A 20,081-nucleotide genomic window follows, 5' to 3' on the forward strand; every position below is an offset into this window, starting at 1 on the left:
GAAGCGTACGACACAAACCGGCTTTGCGTTACGTGCCGCTCGGGTGAAAGTACACAACCCTACTCATGTCCCACCATTGTATGTGGTTTGAATTAGGAAATTAAATTAGAACTTTGTCGCGAAAAACAGAAAACAGATGTTATTTTGACTTCAGCGGACGCCAAAAATCAATTATTTCAACATCCAAACGTAATAGCGGTGGCTTTCTGTCCCTGATAACATTGATTTGGCGCCGTCAACGCTCCTGTTACCAGCCCATGGGAGTTGAGTCGGTTCGCAAATAACCATTACCAGCGACATACCCGGTCTTTTAAATAAATTGTGTTCATTGGCAGTGTATGCTTGGGTAGAGTTCAGCCTCACTAACAGCCGTTTAAGTTGAAACGGTGTGGAAAAACACACGGTGAGCCTATATGAGATAATAGGAACGTTGGGAAGCTCGGCTGAAAGACAATTACATTTTGCCATTCGTCTCCAATGTCCTTTGTTTTCCCCCAAGCTATCTATTTACAAGTTTAAAAAGCTGTTGGCTCGTTTCCACAGCGATAAAAGTCATCTGTTCGCAAAAATATGACAACAATTTTAAGAAATCCTACCCCCCCCCCCTCATAATGTCACACAACGACCATGCTAGCGTGCTTGGTCACTGTTGAATGAATCAAATCCCAATGACAGTAATCTCAATGCCATCCATTCTGTGTAATGCTAACTATCAGTTTCCCCTCACCGAAGCAAGATACACTGGTTACACAGCATTATAACGCAAATTTTCTTTTAAGCTTCCTATTTTTCCCATCTAAAATAGAGAACAGTTAAGTCCCAAACCAGCAAGGGAACTTTGACCTTGCTCTTACGAGCAAAACAGGATCCATTAGAAATGGTACGTATCCTCAGCACGACAGCTCAAACAATATCAAATCAGAGACATAACAAACCTGAGGGAACATCACCGGGACTCAGGCACATCCTATGTGGGACGGCCCATAACATCTCCTCCTGCACCCTGTTTATATGTACTGTATCTACACAGCATATAGACACATTTTACCACGCCTTCTTGCCTCACCCCTGAACCAACCTTTATTCCTTTTGCCTTTTTGCATATCTATTACGCGATCAAACCAATACACCTTTAGATTGAATTGCGAATACCGACAAAACCATGGAGGCAGACTCGATGGCCCGCGTGTATCGGCCCCGGGGAGATAGACGCTAGACTAGGCGGCGGGCTGCATTATGAACACAGATAAAAGAACAAACGACGCCGCGGCGCGTAATACAAACCCTATTTCACCGAGTCGTTACCTTGGTGCGTCCCTCGATCACCGTCAGGGGCACGCTGGTGGAGGGCCACTTGCTGCCGGGGGGTAAAGGCTTGTCGCAGTTCCACAACAGCACGATCTGGAGACAGGGGGAGGGGGAGGAGGGGAGACACAGGCCGCCAGGGAGTCAGCTCACAGGGGAACAGCGAAGGTATGAAATGAACGGGCGTCGGCTCAGCCTCGCACAGCTGCTGCTGTAGGGTCCTCTGGAGAGTCCCAGCATTCTCGGCCACAAAGGGAATTGGGGACAGGGTAATGGGTTTTGATTCAAAACTGGGAGTAACTGATGATTTCATTATTCCCGCTACAATCATTGCTACGTTGAGGACCGGCTGACTGACATTTCCATTTCTATCAGTTGGTGCTATTAATAGAATAATAAAAGCTTTGGAAATATGTCTGTTTGTCTTTTTGGGGTTGTGTTTTTGTCCAATGGTTTACCCCCATATACATATTCATTCAAAATGTTACTGGAATTAACTGTTTTCCTGGATTGTTAAAGCAGCCAATGGCATCGCATTCTGGTCCCCCGGTGTATGATAGATGTATCCACTCCATAGGCCATTAATAGCGGCTGGGGGGGGGTTCAGTGGTTAGCCCTGCTGCTGCCCAGCGAGAATGTCCTGGGGTGAGGCCAACCACTGGCACAGGGGAGGGGAGTTCTGTGGTCCACCCAGGCCTTTATGTGTGTGTCCCTCCACACCAAACATGCAAGATAACGCTCCTGCCCTGACCAACTGGAGAGGCAGCCCACTGTAGGTTAGGAGGGCTTCTATATCAGAGAAGGAGTTTCAGCCATGTGGATTATCATGGTATTTTCCCGCCATCTTAAATGTAACACATATTAGCAACATCAATTAATACATGAAGCACATTTGTTAATCCAGTCCCCAAACACAGAAAGGGAAAAAAAGGAAGTATATCTCCCACTTAGAATAATAATGATACATTAATAATGTGCTGTTTTGATCATTCATGAATTCTATAAACATATTTGGCATCCATCTGGCCAGTCCCAAAACACACGGACACAAAAAATACTACATATGACTGACACTCATGAGAACTCACACAGACACACACAAATAGACACACACACGCTCTCACCTGTGCACAGAAGGTGGACTTGGCCACGGCGACGATGAGCTTCATCAGCGGCGAGGTCTGGCTCTGCAGCTGGCTCTGAGCCAGCACCTGGACCACCGCCGTGAACTGGGCAGAGGGGCTCGTGCCTGAAGAGCACACACACACACACACACACACACACACACACACACCGGGGCAAACAAACACAGACACACACATGCACACACACACACACACACACACACACACACACAAATACAGACAGACAGACAGACAAACAGACACACAAAAACGCACAGGCACTCACACATACACACACACACACACACACACACACACACACACACACACACACACACACACACACACACACACACACACACACACACACACACACACACACACAAGCACGCAGTGAGTGCCAAGAGTCACCTTTATTGAAGAGAGCTGATCCAAGAGTGCAAGAGTAGGTGTGGTGGGATGAGCGCATATGTGATGCTTGGTGAAGTGGAATTGCTCCTCTCTGCTCTGCAGCCGTAACACACTTCAAACTTACCCCTCCTCAGTCATAGGATGATGATCTCCACCATAATCACATGGGCTCGAGTTCACCATGGCATACCCCACACAGACTGCACAATGCAGAGGCTATGCTCGGGTAAACAAGGCACCATGCCGTATGGCTCTGGCCCATCTATTAAAGCATCCACGAGAACAAATGCATCCTTAAGCCCTGCATGATTACCTGCTCCATGACGGCCTCTGCATATTCACTATGTTGTGCGTGAGACAGAAGCAACTCCAAAAGAAGCCAGATACTAAATAATCATCCGAATGGTTATTCACAAGGGGACCGCAAACAAATCAGTGAGAGCCAGAACCTCAACACTTCAGCTGACGAAGACGGCACTTGAGAAATCAATTAGCTTCTGAGGCGGCATGCAGAATGGCTGAAAGAAAATTATCATCTCAGTGTCTATCCCACAGCATGGATACAAGAGGCTTCGGAAAAAGGATTTTCTGTACGAAGTGAATGGGGTAATGACGGGGGATGCATGGAGAGAGTGGACGTTGAGTGGTGCTGACACAGTGCGAGTTCCACAAAAACTACTCCGAAGCCATTTGTTCCCAAAAAAAGGCCTGCTACTAAACTAAAAACACTCAATAAGAATCAATAAAAGTGTGGTAAAACACTGCCACATTCCCTGGAAGATGTCCCCTCTTGTGCATATTGTGCTTTGAGATTAAGCACGACACCGATTTTTTTATTTAATTAGTTATAAGCTGCGGGTCTTCTAACGCTCCCCACAAACAAGCTGTTTATCCCAGAAGATTTAGAGATACAAAAGACGTTTGACAGCAACAATTCAACTTTCTTACTTTCCCTGTGTATTTGCTTCGAGTTTGACTAATGTTAAACGATGGCATTACACGAGCCAAATGTGTAGTAACTCTCCAATGTATTAAACAGTATATGTAATGTGTCATCAATATAATCTAATTGATGTACATACACAGTTTGGCGAGCAGATCGCTTTGCATCTATTTACGTTAATAGGAAACAGATGTGTATTTTGCAGGGGTCTCTTGTTTTCATTAAACGTTGCAAAAGCGCTTTTAACCTGATGGCCCTAATTACTCAGACCTTACCAGGCATGTACTTACAAGAGTTAGCACACACCAACACACACACACACACACACACACACACACACACACACACACACACACACACACACACACACACACACACACACACACACACACACACACACACACACACACACACACGCGCACACACACACACACACACACACACACACACACACACACACACGCACACACACACACACTGACACGCACTGACTCCCCCCTGCTACACACACACACACACACACACACAGACAAGGCCAAAGGAAGCAAGGGGACTGCAGGGGATGGAGGATGTGGGGGGGCACGCAGGCTGCGGGGGCCAGCGGGGAACGGGGAACCTGATGGTTAAGTGGAGGCGGGCCGCCCTTTAGCACAGAGCCATGCATCAAGCTGACACATGAGCGGGACTCAAGCGCGTCTCTGGTGGGGCCAGGGGCTATTTATGGAGCGGTAAGGACGTGACCTCCTGGTGGGCAGAGATACCACTAGGTCCAGCTCCTACGTCCTCCTCCTCCTCCTCCTCCTCCTCCTCCCTTCCATATCCACATTAAAATGGCCACCGGACGTGGAAGGATGTTTTTGGTTTTCTCGATGGTTCTCTTTGGTGACGGGTCGCAGCTAAATATGTGTAAGTCACCAGAGAGAATGTGTGTAATTAATTACACTCATCGACGGCTTACTGAATTCAAAACTTCAGGGTTTTGGCGTGCCTTATTTCAACGAAAAAGGATCGCGGTGGCACTGAATTATGCATTTTTTGGGTGAGGGCTGCAATATCACCGTGAAATATTGTTATGTTTTATGTTGCTGCAATTTGCGTTGGTGTAAATGTTTGTACAGAAATTGTGATGTACTCTTTCATCTTCCTCATGGCACGAAGGAAAACGTATCACATAATAAACAATAGGCAAAACAAACCACAGCATTTAAGAAAATGATGAATGAGGGCGATCAGTTCATGACACAACATGGCCATAGCATTTGTGTTAAGCGACACGGATGGCCCCAGGGCTTTGGCACAGGGGTCAACACAGGTGTAGCTCATAACATTGATCACTTCATAACGACTTAACTACCCTTCTCCCTTAACCTGTGTGTGTGTGTGTGTGTGTGTGTGTGTGTGTGTGTGTGTGTGTGTGTGTGTGTGTGTGTGTGTGTGTGTGTGTGTGTGTGTGTGTGTGTGTGTGTGTGTGTGTGTATGTGCTAACCACACCAATGAGAGACAACAGCGGTGAAGTACTCAGACCTTAATTAACCAGTCCCATTAGTGATGTTAGGAGCACACCTGTGTTTAGCCCTGCCACCACCACACACACACACCCCCACCCCTCCTCCACTCCTCTCTTGCTATTATCCGTTGCAAGCAATGGGCTGCCTTAACTCACACACACACACACACACACACACACACACACACACACACACACAAGGGCAGAGGAAATGGCTTGTTTCTGCTCCCCCCGTTGCCCTGGAGACAGTGTCAGGGCGTCGTTAGCCTTCACACCTAATTGGTCGCCAGGCTGAGTGAAGAAATACCAGACATTGACACCGTCGACCTCTTTGGACAGAGTCGCAGACACCGAGGAGACAGAGCAAGGAAACGGATCGTTTTCTCTGTCCCTCTCTCTCTCCCTTTCCCTTTCCCTGTCTCTCCCCCTCTCTCTCCCTCTCCCTCTCTCTCTCTCTCTCTCTCTCTCTCTCTCTCTCTCTCTCTCTCTCTCTCTCTCTCCCTTTCCCTTTCCCTCTCCCTCTCCCTCTCTCTCTCTCTCTCTCTCTCTCTCTCCCTCCCTCTCTCTCTCTCTCTCTCTCTCTCTCTCTCTCTCTCTCCCTCCCTCCCTCTCTCTCTCACTCTCCCTCCCTCTCACTCTCCCTCCCTCTCTCTCCCTCCCTCTCTCTCTCTCTCTCTCTCTCTCTCTCTCTCTCTATGGGAGAGCGACAGTGCAGGGTCCGTTATTTCATGCCAAATCAAGTCAAATATGGAATGAAATCCAGGCCTCCACTGTAGAGGGAATGAGGAAGATTGTGCAGCGAGACAGGGAGCCGTGACCCTTTCATCATTCCATCTGCTCCCTAATTCGACCCGAAAACTGATGCCAATATTCCTTCACCCAAGAAAAATGAATAAATATTTACATTGTGATGAGGATACTTTGTACAAAATTATGGGCATATCCATTATCAAAGTACTCTCTTTCTCTTCTCTCTCTCTCTTTATCTCTCTTGCTCACACTCTCTCTCTCTATCATCTGTCGGTCTCTCTTTTTCTTAAGAGGAAAATCCAATTATGTACACCCTCCTCCTGTGCTGGCTTGTCTTCATAGATCCTGTGCCGCTTTAAAAAGCAGTTGAAAGACAGTGTGAAGTTACCAGCCTGAGAGCGAGGTACTCGAGTGCTGTGTGTGTGTGTGTGTGTGTGTGTGTGTGTGTGTGTGTGTGTGTGTGTGTGTGTGTGTGTGTGTGTGTGTGTGTGTGTGTGTGTGTGTGTGTGTGTGTGTGTGTGTCTGCGTGTGTGTGCCCATAGCAGTCCCCCCAGGCCCTTTATTGATTTTACCAGAGTCACTGTGTTTGCATCAGATAGCTTCAGATCCTCCTCAAACGAACGAGACACAGACACAGACACAGACACAGACAGTCACAGACACACACACACACACACACACACACACACACACACACACACACACACACACACACACACACACACAAACACACACACACACTCACAAACACACACACACAATGACTCTTATTTCATACATTTTACATCACTCCCTTGTCTGGGCTGTAGTGTTTTATAGGACAAGCCGTTGACAACATAACATAACACTTTGGCTTTTGTCTTTTTGTCTATGAACGCAAAGTTGGTCCACAGCACGCGCACGCACGCACACACATATGCAGGGACCAAACACCTGCACGTATGCACGCATACCTACAAATAAAGTTCAACCCGAAGATTGCATTTTCCCTCCCTGACTTCCCAGAGCAGTCCAACTTTTTTCCAACTCTCCAAGGGGAAAAGGAGAGGAGGGGGGAGGGGGGAGAAGAAGAAGAAGAAAAAAAAAAAAAGCAGTCGGGAGTGCTTAGCCATCAAAACTTACAGCGAGTTAGCAGAGTGAGACTGTCATATCGACGGCAATGACAACAACAACTCATTCCCCTCGCTACAGTAGTGGAGATGGCAGGAGCTAAAATGGTGATTTACGGCAGGGGGCATAAACCTTCACCATTCCTGTCCTCTTCTCTCTATCCATCTGCCTCTCTTTAATCCTCCTGCGCCCCCCCCCTCCCCCTCCTCCTCCATCACCACCCCTCCCGTTCACCTCCCCCCTCCCTCCCCCCCCTCCCCTGCCTGGTCCACAATTCCTGAGAGGGCGACAAACATCTATCTGAGTTACAGCCCTCTTCATCCTATTGAGGTGATGGCGCAAGTGCTGGCACACGCGCGCGCACACACACACACACACACACACAGAAATACGCACACAGGCATGCATGTGGTATAAACACAGCAGTTGCGCGTGAATGCGGTAACACACACGCACGAAAGCAGCGCACGCACATGCACACACACAAACACGGGGACAAAAATACACACACGCGCATCTTCTCCAACTCCGCTCTTAACTCCGTTACGGAACTGTGGCGTTTGTCGTGTCAGATTCTGACAGAGTGTCTAGTATGGAAACCCTGCGCTAAATCCTTGAGCAGCTTCCCTTTGACGAAGGGGCCTAGAGGAAGGGGCCCCTTGAGGGCAATTTGGTAAAGCGGACCCTTATTACGGCCCTGTGTTACTTAAAGTCTTTTGGGCTCAGGGGGATCCCAAACCAGCCAGTGTGGTTCATTTAACAGCTGAGGTACTTTCATTACCTTACCTCTAATGTGTTGGTTTTCATCCAAAAAATACAAACAAATTACCACACTTAACATTTTGTTCAAGCAAAAGCCTGTGTTTTTTATGGATAAGAGCATGACTTTTGGTAATTTCAGTTGAACTTTCTTAATAAAAAAACAACGACATAGGACCACGCTGGCCTCCTTTATAGTAAATCAATGAATGGGAATTTCGAGTGGGCCCACAAAAACAATGTGTGGAACCATTCTCTATGGCTACAGTCCATTTCTATCGGCCGATTTAGCTTATTAATAATTACAATATTCATTTTGCGATATAGCTCACTGTCTGCTAATCAGAAGACAGCTCCAATACATTGGGTATGGGTCAAGACAAATTAACTAAAGACTGCTTTTAGAGTAAATAACAGCCCTGCTAGCCCTCTTCATTTTATAGGGCGAATTCTTAATTTATGCCTTTGAAAGACAAATCATAATTTGTGCTTCGTTATAAAAAAACAAATTTTAAGCAAATGTCAGTCAATTAATCAGTTAATCATTCAATTATCTCATGAATACCATTTACAAAATGTAATAGTAACTTAATCGCCCATGGCTGACCTTCTAAATCTGAGTGGAGTGAAAGACACAAACTGAAATGTGGACATTTCTATGGCAAAGCGTCCACTATAATCCGTTCTGGAAGGGAATCTTATTCGGGGAACATTGACTAAACAATTAAACCACTGTATTGTGTTCACGCTGAAGGCACGCACCATCTGGTTAAAAAAATAGAGGACATCTTGCTCAAATGCTGCTGAAAAAGGAATCCATCACAGCTTCTGTGTTCAAGTACAATAAATCCTGAACCTCATCAAGGATAATTATTTGATAATTATAATACATCCCCATAAGCACACGTTAACACACATTTCAGTCACAAAGAAAAACATGTACACAATAAAAAACACTGAAATACAAAAACATTAAACTTTCCACTTTAATATCTTGATGAGGATGTATTATTGTGTATATTTGATGCATTTAACTGATATTTAGGATCAGTTGTATTTTGCACTTTTGAACTTCGTAATTGATTGACCTTTTCTCCACCTACACAAATTTCTCGTATATGCAAGTTTTCCTCCAATAAAACTGATTCCTTATTAGGGTGAACAATAGTGAGCTGTGCAGGAAGGGAATATCATCAAGTAAACCAAGCCTCACCAAAAATGAGAACCGTACACTGCATGTGTGTGTGTGCGCGTACCTGCGCGCGTGCCTGCGTGTGTGGGTATGTGCGTGCGTGAACGTGTGTCCGTGTGTCTCTCACCCAGCATGGCGTAGTAGAAGGGGAAGCGGGAGGGGTCTGTGAAGAACTGGGGCAGAGCGTAGAGCCCGCCGGGGAGGGCGTTCCACAGCAGGCCGCTCCGGGACACGTGGGCCTGGACACGGTCCTGGATGATCTGCGTCCCGGGATGGACAGAGGGACGCACGGAGGAGGTGGGAGGCAGGAGGGGGACAGAGAGGGGGGGGGGGGGGGGGTGTTGAGAATAACAAGCAGGGAGAGGATGGAGAGGGAACACATGGATGGAGGAGAGGGAGAAGGGAGGGATGAAGGATAAAAAATAGGGTTGAATAATACCACAGAAAGGACCGTATTAGGATGGGGATAAGGAACAATGAAGGGGAGATCAAAAGCAAAGCAAAACGGGAAAATGGGAAGCAGAGGGAGTGAGAGAGGTGTCATTCATATGATATAATCTAGCTTTTACCTCGTTCTTGGAAAACACAACACACACACACACGCGCGCGCGTGCGTGTAAAAGGCGACAATCCAGGAATTTGTGGGATCGTTTTTTATATTCACATCAAGAGATGAAGAGTGACAGAAATCAACACACGCTCTTGTCTCTATTTTCTGTCTCCAGGAATGGAGATGAAAGGTGCTGAGACAGGATTTGGCAGGGAGGGAAAGGAATGATCACTTATCTGAGAGGGCTCTCTCTGTCTCGCTGGAGAAGGATAGCTATAACTGCTGGCTTTGTCTCAGAGTTAAACAATTTCTCACTCTTCCCCCCCAAGAATGAGGCGACAAATCTCTTATCTTTACCTGTGATTGGTCCATCTCTCTCTTTCTTGGCTCCTTTGTCCCATGAATACATGAATGGATAATGGCTTGATCAATGGTTGATTAAATGAATGAGGAATGTGTGAATGAATGAATGAGTTAATGAATCAACGTGTGGAGGAATTAGAGAATGAATGAGTCAGTGAATGAATTAATGCCTAATGGAATTAGTGAATGAATGAATGAATGAATGAATAAATGCATGTGTGGAAGGAATGGCTGAATGAATGAACGGGCGAGTCAAATAATGGGTGGAGGAATGGCTGAATGAATGCATGGGTGAATTAATGTATAATTGAATAAGTGGATGGAAGAATAGCTGGATGGACGAATTGATGGGTCATTTAATGGATGAATAGATAGATAGATGAACGACTGAGGGGGGAATGGATAGGATGAATGAATGGATGAATTAACTCATTTATTTATTTTCATGGGAACATTGCTGTGTTTTTCTGCTCAGCGTTGCTTTCCCTTCTCAGGGATGGCTCATTTTCAAATGTGTAAGGCCCCTTTGTAACCTCTAAATGTTTCACATTCAATTATATTTCCACCATTCCCATTGGGAGATGTGGGAACATCAAAAGTCTCAGGAGCATGTTTATACATTTGCCCTCGCAGAGAACTCTGGATCTATAAATATGCTAATCACTTGAAACCAGCCAAATCATTTGCACATCTTTGCATGATTGAGTTGATCTAGTTTGGACATCGGAAATTATGCTTGTTCGTGCGTATCACCAAAGGATATACAAGTGGCTAGGGTCTTGAAAAATCTAAACATTGAACACTACAGTCTGACGAAATCTTAAATCTCCCCAACCTACTAATCAGCTACTTTAATATGTGTGTGTGTGTGTGTGTGTGTGTGTGTGTGTGTGTGTGTGTGTGTGTGTGTGTGTGTGTGTGTGTGTGTGTGTGTGTGTGTGTGTGTGTGTGTGTGTGTGTGTGTGTTGGAATACGCGTTTGTGTGTCCGGACAAGTGTGTGTGTTGATGTGCCGATCCCCACAGCTCTCCAATGATCTGTGAAGTATTAGCTTGGCAAACACACAGCTAGCCCTTAGCCCCTCTCTCACACAAACCAAACTCACACGCACACACACGCACCCGCACGCACACACACATCCCAAACTCTCACACACACACACACACACACACACACACACAGACACAGACACAGACACACACACACACACACACACACACACACACACACACACACACACACACACACAGACACACACACACACACACACACACACGCACACACAGTTTTGGCACGGAACTCTTGTGCACCCTGGTGCACGGGCCGCTACGGCTATCAACGGCTCATTTCGCCCGTTTAGACTGATGGGATGCAGAATGGGATTCTGGAACATCTGGACAGCAGTGAATGAGTGCCAGTGGGCCCTGGGACTCATTTCATCCTCTGCTAGAGGCAGCCAACCCGCCAAACCACAGTGGACTCTGGTTGCACGGAGGACGGCTCTTCACAGCAATATCAATATCAGCACGCAATATGCAATGATAATAACAATGATACCACCGCAAAACCTCTGGTTTGGAATTTCAATAAATGACTTGTAATATCCCCAGAGTGTGGGTTTGAATGGGCGTGAATGGGATATGTATAATGAATGTATTTTTCCCCAGAAGGCCCCGGTGGGGATGCGGCGTTGGAGAATGTGGAAATGGAAGAGCGGATATCTGTAATTGTGCTAGCCCAGTGCGCGCCGCACACACATGCCATCTGCCTGAGGATCGCCCTTCAGCTAGGAGAGGACACGGGTCCGACCGGACAGGGAGGGAGGCATCAGGGAAGGGAGAGGAGGGCGGAGAGGGAATCTGATGATCGCATTCATTGGAAGAATGATGCAGTGTGATAGGGTGGATATCAGGAGGAAAAAAAGGCCCAAGGCAATGGAGTTGTGTGAAAGCATTGATCACATGATCACAAATGAGGTCCAGATATGTGGCTAGCAGGACTTTTACATTTTTAAATGGTACACTTTAGAAGGAAAACTTTAAAGTTGACAAAAGTTAACAAAAAAGTAAACCTTTCCGGACGTACCCTTGAAGTTCACCCTAGTTGTGCACTTTCAGTATTAAGTGTTTGGAAATAAATGATTCATGGGCAGTTATAATGCATCCATTGTATGCTGGACCGTGCAAAGCTTTGTCTCCTCACTCCCTGCAAACACAGATTAAAGAGGGCTTTTCGGCCCCCCCCCACGAAAAAGAGAAAAGGAAAAAAAGTCCATAAAACAATTCCAATTAGGGGGCCTCTGTTTCATTACGCCGCTGGGCCCTTACCTCCAGGGTGGTCGAGACAATCTTAGCCACAGAGGAGAAGTAGGCATCCCACAGGAACTGGGTCTGCTGGCGCAGGGCCAGTGTCCTGTCCAGACCCACCGAGCGGATGATGGAGGGCACCTGGAGGGGGAGGGGGAGGGGGAGGGGGAGGGGGAGGTGGGAGAGAGAATAAGACTATAATCACGTTTAGAAAAGGGGTAGCTGTTGGGCGTCAGGGAGGAAGGGAGAGAGAGAGAGAGAGAGAGAGAGAGAGAGAGAGTGGGAGAGAGAGACAGAGAGAGAGACAGAGAAAGGGAAAGAGTATGTGGAGCAAGCTTGCAGGGGGGGAGCAGGGTCAGATCCCATTGGCCCATGAGGTCAGAGAGGCGGGTCTGTAGGTGTACTCACTACTTAACCTCTATTCAGACCCATATAAAAGAAAGCTATTAGAGAGTGGGAGAGATAGCGTGATGTTCCCTACAGATGCAAATAGATACCAGCAGCTGGCTGAAGTGTTTTCTCCCCCATGTGTGTCTGAAGTGCGCTCTCCTACACCTGCCATGCCATGGTGTGCGTGTATGTGTGCATGTGTGTATACAAAGTGTATAAGGGGTGTAACGGTCCAGGTGAGTCTCGGCGCGGTGCATTTCACGGTTTCGGTCACGGCTTGTGGTTTGGGCGCAGTACTGTACATTCTCTATTTGACCCCGGGCACGGTCTCCCCCCCCCCCCCCCCCCCCCTCCCCCTTCACTCTCTGCACTGCAGACTTCACGCACAGCCGCCTCCAGCGAGAACTCTCTGACGGCTCCGCTCGGCCTCATCACGGACGCGGACGACAGGGAGTACGGAGGACTGACCCCGGGCTGGGTGGACCCCCCCCCCCGTGGATCAGAGCAGGGAGAGCCTGAGAGCTGTTGGTGGGCAGGTGCAAACACCCTCCTCCGCGAGTCAAGGGAATATCCAGGAAATTGGACGCTGAGACAGTGAATCGTACAAGTACCTGGGAGTTGACCTGAAGAATAGGGTGGCCTCGACTGACAATACAAATTGTTAGCCTCCTAGCATAATTGCCTGGGTCATATTTTGAGGTTCATCTTGTTTTTTAGCCAGAAGTCAAATAGATGATCAAGGCAGATAGTGATTATGGAATGTAAAAAAGCACTCTGATTGTCGTAGGATATAGCCAATGTGAGTCAGTGATTCAGCAGCGTTAGGATAGCAGAGTTAGGTTAGATATCACAATTTGGCCAAAATACGACTTCGATAATTATGCTATGAAACTAACCAAATCTATTTATAGGAAAGACCTGATGTGCTGAGGGGATCAGCTCCAGTCTTTTGGAGTGCAGGGGGCCACTCCTGATCATCAGCCCTCTTCAATGGAGCTGGGGTAACAACACCCTGACTGCTGACAGGCACAACAGACGGGCTCAGGAAGCCAGCCCCGTCCTGAGACGCCCCCCTCGACCCAGGGGAGGGCCTGGGAGAAAGGGGGGGGAATGATGGCCCGGCTGGCCTCCCTGATGGAGAACACGTCCCAGCCCATGCATGACATCCTGACAGAGCAGCGCAGCACCTTCAGCGACAGACTGCCTCACCCGCGCTGTGGGAGGGAAAGATACCGCCGGGGGACCTGTGCAACCAACACTGCTCCCAGTGGACCACACACACCAAAGCCGACTCGTTCACTCCCAGTGGACCACACACACCAAAGCCGACTCGATCACTCCCAGTGGACCACACACACCAAAACGGACTCGTTTACTCGTGCAATATAAATATAAGTTATACCGTGTTACATCAATATTTCGCTATTTACAAATATTCCCTACGTGCAATAATGTGATCTCAGCCGTTAAGTCTCTTTACTTAATATATTGTGGCTTACTTTTTATTATAATATAACGCTATACAAACATATTCTTACATGGTATCTTGCTTTTTTTTTTTTGCTACTTGCAATTGCGCCAACATATTTTGCTGCTGTCCAACTGCAAATCTCCCCACCGTGGGATTAAAAAAAAAGAATCGATCTGATCTTATTAAATGTAGTTACCCCAGGTTAGGTTCACTATGCCATCAAAAGCTCAGGTCCCTGCCCGGGCACTGGGTTTGCCTGGGCACGTGCACATGAATGCATGAATCTAACATGAACGGGTTTATTTGGTGCTATATTTATTATTATTGCAGATCGGTCCTATAAAAAAATGTCGAATGACAAAGTAAACATCACATGAACTAAACCAATCTAAAGCGCCATCATCTTAACCGTGTATTTAAATCGCACGTCTTAAACTGCAGAATACGGCAGTAAACCTAGAGCCATAAACACGCCTGAGCCTTCAGTGACTTCCTGCATTCAGTTTGAGTTGGTGGGAAAACGTTGGCTTGCGGCTGTAGGCCCCGGGTTGTTCAGCTTTAGCGTTTGGTTTATAGTAACAAGGTAGAAACATTTTGCTACTGTACTTCAGAAGTTAGTTATTTCGGGTTTGCACTACTTGAGTATTTATATTTCTAACAACTTTCACTTTTACTCACTTTGTACAACTTTCATTATTACATTTCCCTTTTGTATCCCCACTACTCACTACAAAATAAAATCTGGAGAGTGAGGGAAGGTGAGGAAAGACCGTTAGTATGGATGTTATCGTTTATATATTTAGAAAATTCCAATAAATCTCAAATGGGAAAACATTTGTTATTTTGCCTTTTTTATTAACAGTATTTACTTGTGCATTTACTCTCAATACGTAAGTATAAGTATATTATGGGGTTTAGCCTCCTTCATCGTTCCCCTCACGCCGGCCAGGCTAATTTGGTTGAGGTCGTGGTAAACGGCTCAACATGTTTGCTGCTTAGTATGAGTCCTAAATGTATCGAGATTCTTTTCGATAACCTTTTTCCCGCCTAATTGTTCCACGTGGAATCCCTCATGTTTCCCAGACGCTGGATGTAAGTGGCTCTGGGCGAACTGAGTGAGTGCCCTCTCTCTCCAGTCTACCTTTATGTTCTTCTCTCCCCACTAACAATCACAGACCTTATCGACAGTCATTGTAACAGGCTGTTTAGTTAATAAAGTGTGATTAAGTCCCGCAAATATACAGCAGGACGGTTTATAATACTTAGATGGCTATGACTGTAAAATGCGCTATATTCAGGCTTCTTTTTTTTACCTCTGCCGAGAGTGTGAGAGTGAGCTAGAGAAAGAGAGAGATAAGTGTGTGTGTGTGTGTGTGTGTGTGTGTGTGTGTGTGTGTGTGTGTGTGTGTGTGTGTGTGTGTGTGTGTGTGTGTGTGTGTGTGTTTGTGTGTGTGCATGCGTGTATGTGCACATGTAGAGGTGGGTGTTTAGGTCAAAGATGGTGATTCTTACAGAGTTCTATTAAAGCAAACCACCAATGCCGTTTGGTTTGTCTGACTAAATGACAACCCATTCTTGATGATCTCGTCGAACGGTTGAACATTAAAAAGCTGTTTATGTCGACGTCGCCCCAATCATCTATGTCACGGCAACCTACTGCTCACCGGTGCATGCTATTGGGTAACATGGTCTAAAACAGTAGAGAGGAAGATAGAATTAGGGTTAATGTTGAATTGAGAACCTCCCCATACGTTTCTAATGATAGATCATGAGAAACTGATAATGGCCACAGACCACATGGGACAAACTAATTAGAATAATGAAAACTGACTATTTATACTGGGAATGGGCAGGAACAACTTGAGAAGCATCGCCTGTTCATAGTAGCAAAAAAAAGACTAGGGCTAGGATTTACAAACTAACAAAATGAATAACTTACGTACATCCATACGTTTAACAATAAATGGTGGTTCCCCCGCATCCCCTTCCCCTAACCGTGGCAGGGACAGACTAAAGTCAGATCCGATAAGGCGTAGGAGATAACCCAATGTGTGCCGTTTGAAGGGAATGGAATTGGAATGGGCGACATAGCGCTGATGATCCATTTGTTCGAAATGTCAACTGAATGAACAGTGCTGGGATAACAGCCGTGACGGGGGGGACACATTTGAAAGAATGCATGAATTGAAAACGTATTGGCTGGAGCATGCTAATAGATGTTATCACCACGAGCGATAGACGACAAAATACCCAACAACCTTTTTGAGTTGTTAGAAAAAAAGAAGACATAATGCAACAAGAAAAATATACGATGCTGGGGACATTGTCTGTTGGTATTTCTTTTGCTGCCTTTTGGACACTTTCTGGATTCAAATTGGTTTGAAATGATTGTGACGTGACTGAACAATGGAAAAGCAGCCCCAACCCGATCAACCTTGGATCTATTCTCGGGCAATCAATTGGGTCCGCTATAAGGTGTGCCCCGGGAGACTGGCCAAGGGAACATTGTGGTAGAGATAGCAAGGTGGTGTGAGGCACCTCCAGCTACTGGATTGTAGTACATATTTTTATAAGGAGGGATTATTATTACAAATCAGCAGACTACTGAGAGGTATATGGTATGATAAGGAATAAAGAAATCATTGTTCACAATACAATTTGCGTATAATCTCTATAGGACAGAGCAATACGTCTATGATGGTATGTTATCACACTTAATACTGCTTTTTATCATGTCTATAATGTTGCGTTGACACTTTAAATAATGTATTCTACTATCTATTATGTTGTGTTATCACATTAAATAATGTTTTTTATCGTGTCTATAATGTTGTGTTATCACGTAAAATAATGCTTTTTACCATGTCTATGATTTTGTGTTATCCCAACAAATACTGTTTAATATTGGAGGGAGGTGGCGTAGACATAACCTGGCGTAGACATAATGCAATGAGAAATGACAAAGGTAAACAACAATACTGGCGTCAACTCGATTCTACCCAACCGCCGTTGACTCTAATGGTGTTTACGTGGCTTCTCTGCGGGGGTGCTTTGGTTTTGTGTGCGTGTGTGTGTTTGTGTGCGTGTGTTTGCAACGTCTGCTCTCGGAGGGCGGAGAAAAGTCAACTCCCTCCGTATTTTAGCATCTGTGGACTGCATGTGATCAACGGTGTAATTGTAATTAATTTGATTTCTACTCCCCTCAGCAGGTGTTAAGAGCGGAGTGTGAGCATGTGACTGCCAGACTCAGAGAGAGAGAGAGATACAGGGAGAGTGGAAATAGAGAGAGGTAGAGAGAGAGAGAGGTAGAGAGAGAGAGAGAGAGAGAGAGAGAGAGAGAGAGAGAGAGAGAGAGAGAGAGAGAGAGAGAGAGAGATATTAATAGGAAGAGATTGGCAGCGGGAGTGATGAAGCAGGTAAATAAAGAGTGAGAGCGTTTATTATGTAGTGTGAGTGTATCGTTTTTACTCCTTTGTCTTTCATTGTAGTTCAACAGTTAGGAATCCATTTGGTAAGTTTAGATGCAGACACTTTGTATGACTAAACCTTCTTGGGTAAATCCTGTGACTTGGGCGTTGTATTCTCCCACTGTAAATGGATCGACGATGAGAAATCCATAAGTTAAAATCGATCCAAAACAAAACCTTAACTAGAGGGAACATGTTCACTTCCACACCCCCAATTTAGATTCAATAAATTAGAGTTTTACAATATTCTAAGTTTCTTCAAATAAAACAACACTTTCCCTGACAAAAAATATCCGGGGTGAGTCTAATCCCAAACTAACTAAATTTTGTTCGTATCAAAATGACTTTTTCTTCAACTTTCTACGTAGGTTGGTATACCGTTATTGTATTATTTATTTGGTTATATTACATTTTTCATTGTTTTACTCATTTAGCATATTATTGTATTACTGCATATCCACTAACTATCGAATACATTTTGTTTGTTTGTTTGCTAAAATGTCACGAAAACGCAAAATGTGTGCTGAGAGTCACAGATGCATCCTGACTAACATGTAATATGTGTGTGTGTGTTTGTGTGTGTGTGTGTGTGTCCGTGTGTGTTTGTCTGTCTGTGCCACACAAACAGACACACATAAAAATGCACACGCATTGTCCATCATGAATCTATGTGCCAGTAGAGGTCATCTGGGCCGCTGGTACTCATACGGATAGTAGAGTGTGAATCATGTGTCGAGCATCGAGGAATAACAAAGGGAACAAAAGGAAACATGAAATCCTAGAACTGCTATTCCTAGAGCAGGACCAAAATAACCTCATCTGCTGAGTGGTAATGAACATAAAGAATGGCTCTCACACCATACACCACTATCATTTATTCTAATGGTGCCAATGTTTTTCTATTAAAATTTCACCATATATATGCGAAAAATGGAATATATAGGGTTCCACGACTTGTTCTCCAATAACAGTGGAGCAGACTTTTTGAGTGTGGTCTTCAGACGTGAGCGTTTTGAAAGGATACTGTCCCTCCTGCCTGACCGATGCGATTCCATCTGTGAGACAGTGTAAAACGGGCCTGAGAGAGACAGAGGAGGACAGCAATAGGGAGACGGGGAGTTGATATCCGAACCCAAGTGAAAGGAAAGGATCCTGAAGCCGAATATCTGGCATGTAGCGTTTCTAAATCTTCTTTTATCTCTTTTACAGATTCATGCTCCACTTTCCCCAACGGCTGACCACAACCACGACTTGGAGAATAGTTTGTGCATTCACTTATTTATCTTGACTCCCCCTCTGTAGTGTTATTTTTGGTATTTCTGGTACCATTGACTTAATCTTGCTATTGCGTCAGAGGGATTGGTGTGGTTGGAGAAAAGCATGGCAGGTCTTTGTGTGTTCGCCCAAAGAGGATCTGGAGATCGAGATGAGGATTAAGCCATGCACGGAGTGTTGGCTTTTCAAGCCCCAATCGAGACTGAATTAGCCCCAGCTGAAAATCCTATATCTGTAGCTTGATGGCATCAGCTTTCGGATATATATATATTTAGAGAGAGAGAGAGAGAGAGAGAGAGAGAGAGAGAGAGAGAGAGAGAGAGAGAGAGAGAGAGAGAGAGAGAAGAGACATAGATCTCAGAGGTAACCTGCAATGTCAATCCATTTTTACTCATCCATTCAGCCATCCGTTTGTTATCCGTTCATCTTTCAACAATTAATTTATCTCTCCATCTTCATCCATCCATTCATCCTTACGTTTTTAATCCATCCAACCATCGATAATTCACCCATCCATCCATTTGTTTCTCATCCCTTCATCCATCCATATTTCATGCGTTTTCATGTGTCCCTCTCCAGCCAACCATCCACCCACAGACCCCTCCATCCATCCATTACGGGCCCACCTGTAGCAGCAGCCTCTCGTCCCCCAGGATGGCAGCTTTCCTCCAGTCGATGACCTCGGAGAAGGGCAGCTCCCAGCCGTTGCTCAGGATGACAGGGATGCACGCTGCCTGGAGAGCAAAACACGGACATCAACAATAACAACTACAGCAACATCAAGGGCTGGTTTCACACACGCAATCCATGAGGCAGTGTTATGATGGCGCAGGATGTCGATTCAAATAAGAGACAACTTGTTCTCTGTTAGTTATCAACGGTAGCAAGGGTCCACTGAATTGTTGCATGCAGGGACAAGGAGAATGACGGACACACAAATGATAGGTTAAGTGATGTTGTGGCTCGTCTTGAAATGAAAGTTGTCTATTAATTGAACCTTAAAGGTTGTATCAGCAATGTTTGGTGACATCACTTCTGGTTTTATTTGAAGCGAGATCCCAAACAAACAGAGTCAGCTCGCCCCTCTTTTCTGTGTTTCGTGAATCCAGTAAAAACTATTATGAACGCAGCGCGAAACAACACAACACCCACCCCTTGT

The 20,081-nt window shown here is 45.6% G+C and overlaps 1 protein-coding gene across 1 annotated transcript in view; it reads right to left on the bottom strand.

Annotated features, from left to right (window-relative positions):
- Positions 1-20,081, bottom strand: part of LOC115534201 (exostosin-1b) — a 160,475-nt gene that overhangs the window by 24,833 nt on the left and 115,561 nt on the right. Inside the window, exons 4-8 of the mRNA XM_030344987.1 lie at positions 19,549-19,656; positions 12,341-12,460; positions 9,229-9,361; positions 2,430-2,554; positions 1,306-1,401 (exon numbers count right to left, since the gene is read on the bottom strand). Coding sequence (XP_030200847.1) covers positions 1,306-1,401; positions 2,430-2,554; positions 9,229-9,361; positions 12,341-12,460; positions 19,549-19,656 — 582 coding nt within the window. The remainder of the gene's footprint in view (positions 1-1,305; positions 1,402-2,429; positions 2,555-9,228; positions 9,362-12,340; positions 12,461-19,548; positions 19,657-20,081) is intronic.

Source organism: Gadus morhua, chromosome 21, assembly GCF_902167405.1.
Source record: "Gadus morhua chromosome 21, gadMor3.0, whole genome shotgun sequence".
NCBI classification, from domain to species: domain Eukaryota; kingdom Metazoa; phylum Chordata; class Actinopteri; order Gadiformes; family Gadidae; genus Gadus; species Gadus morhua.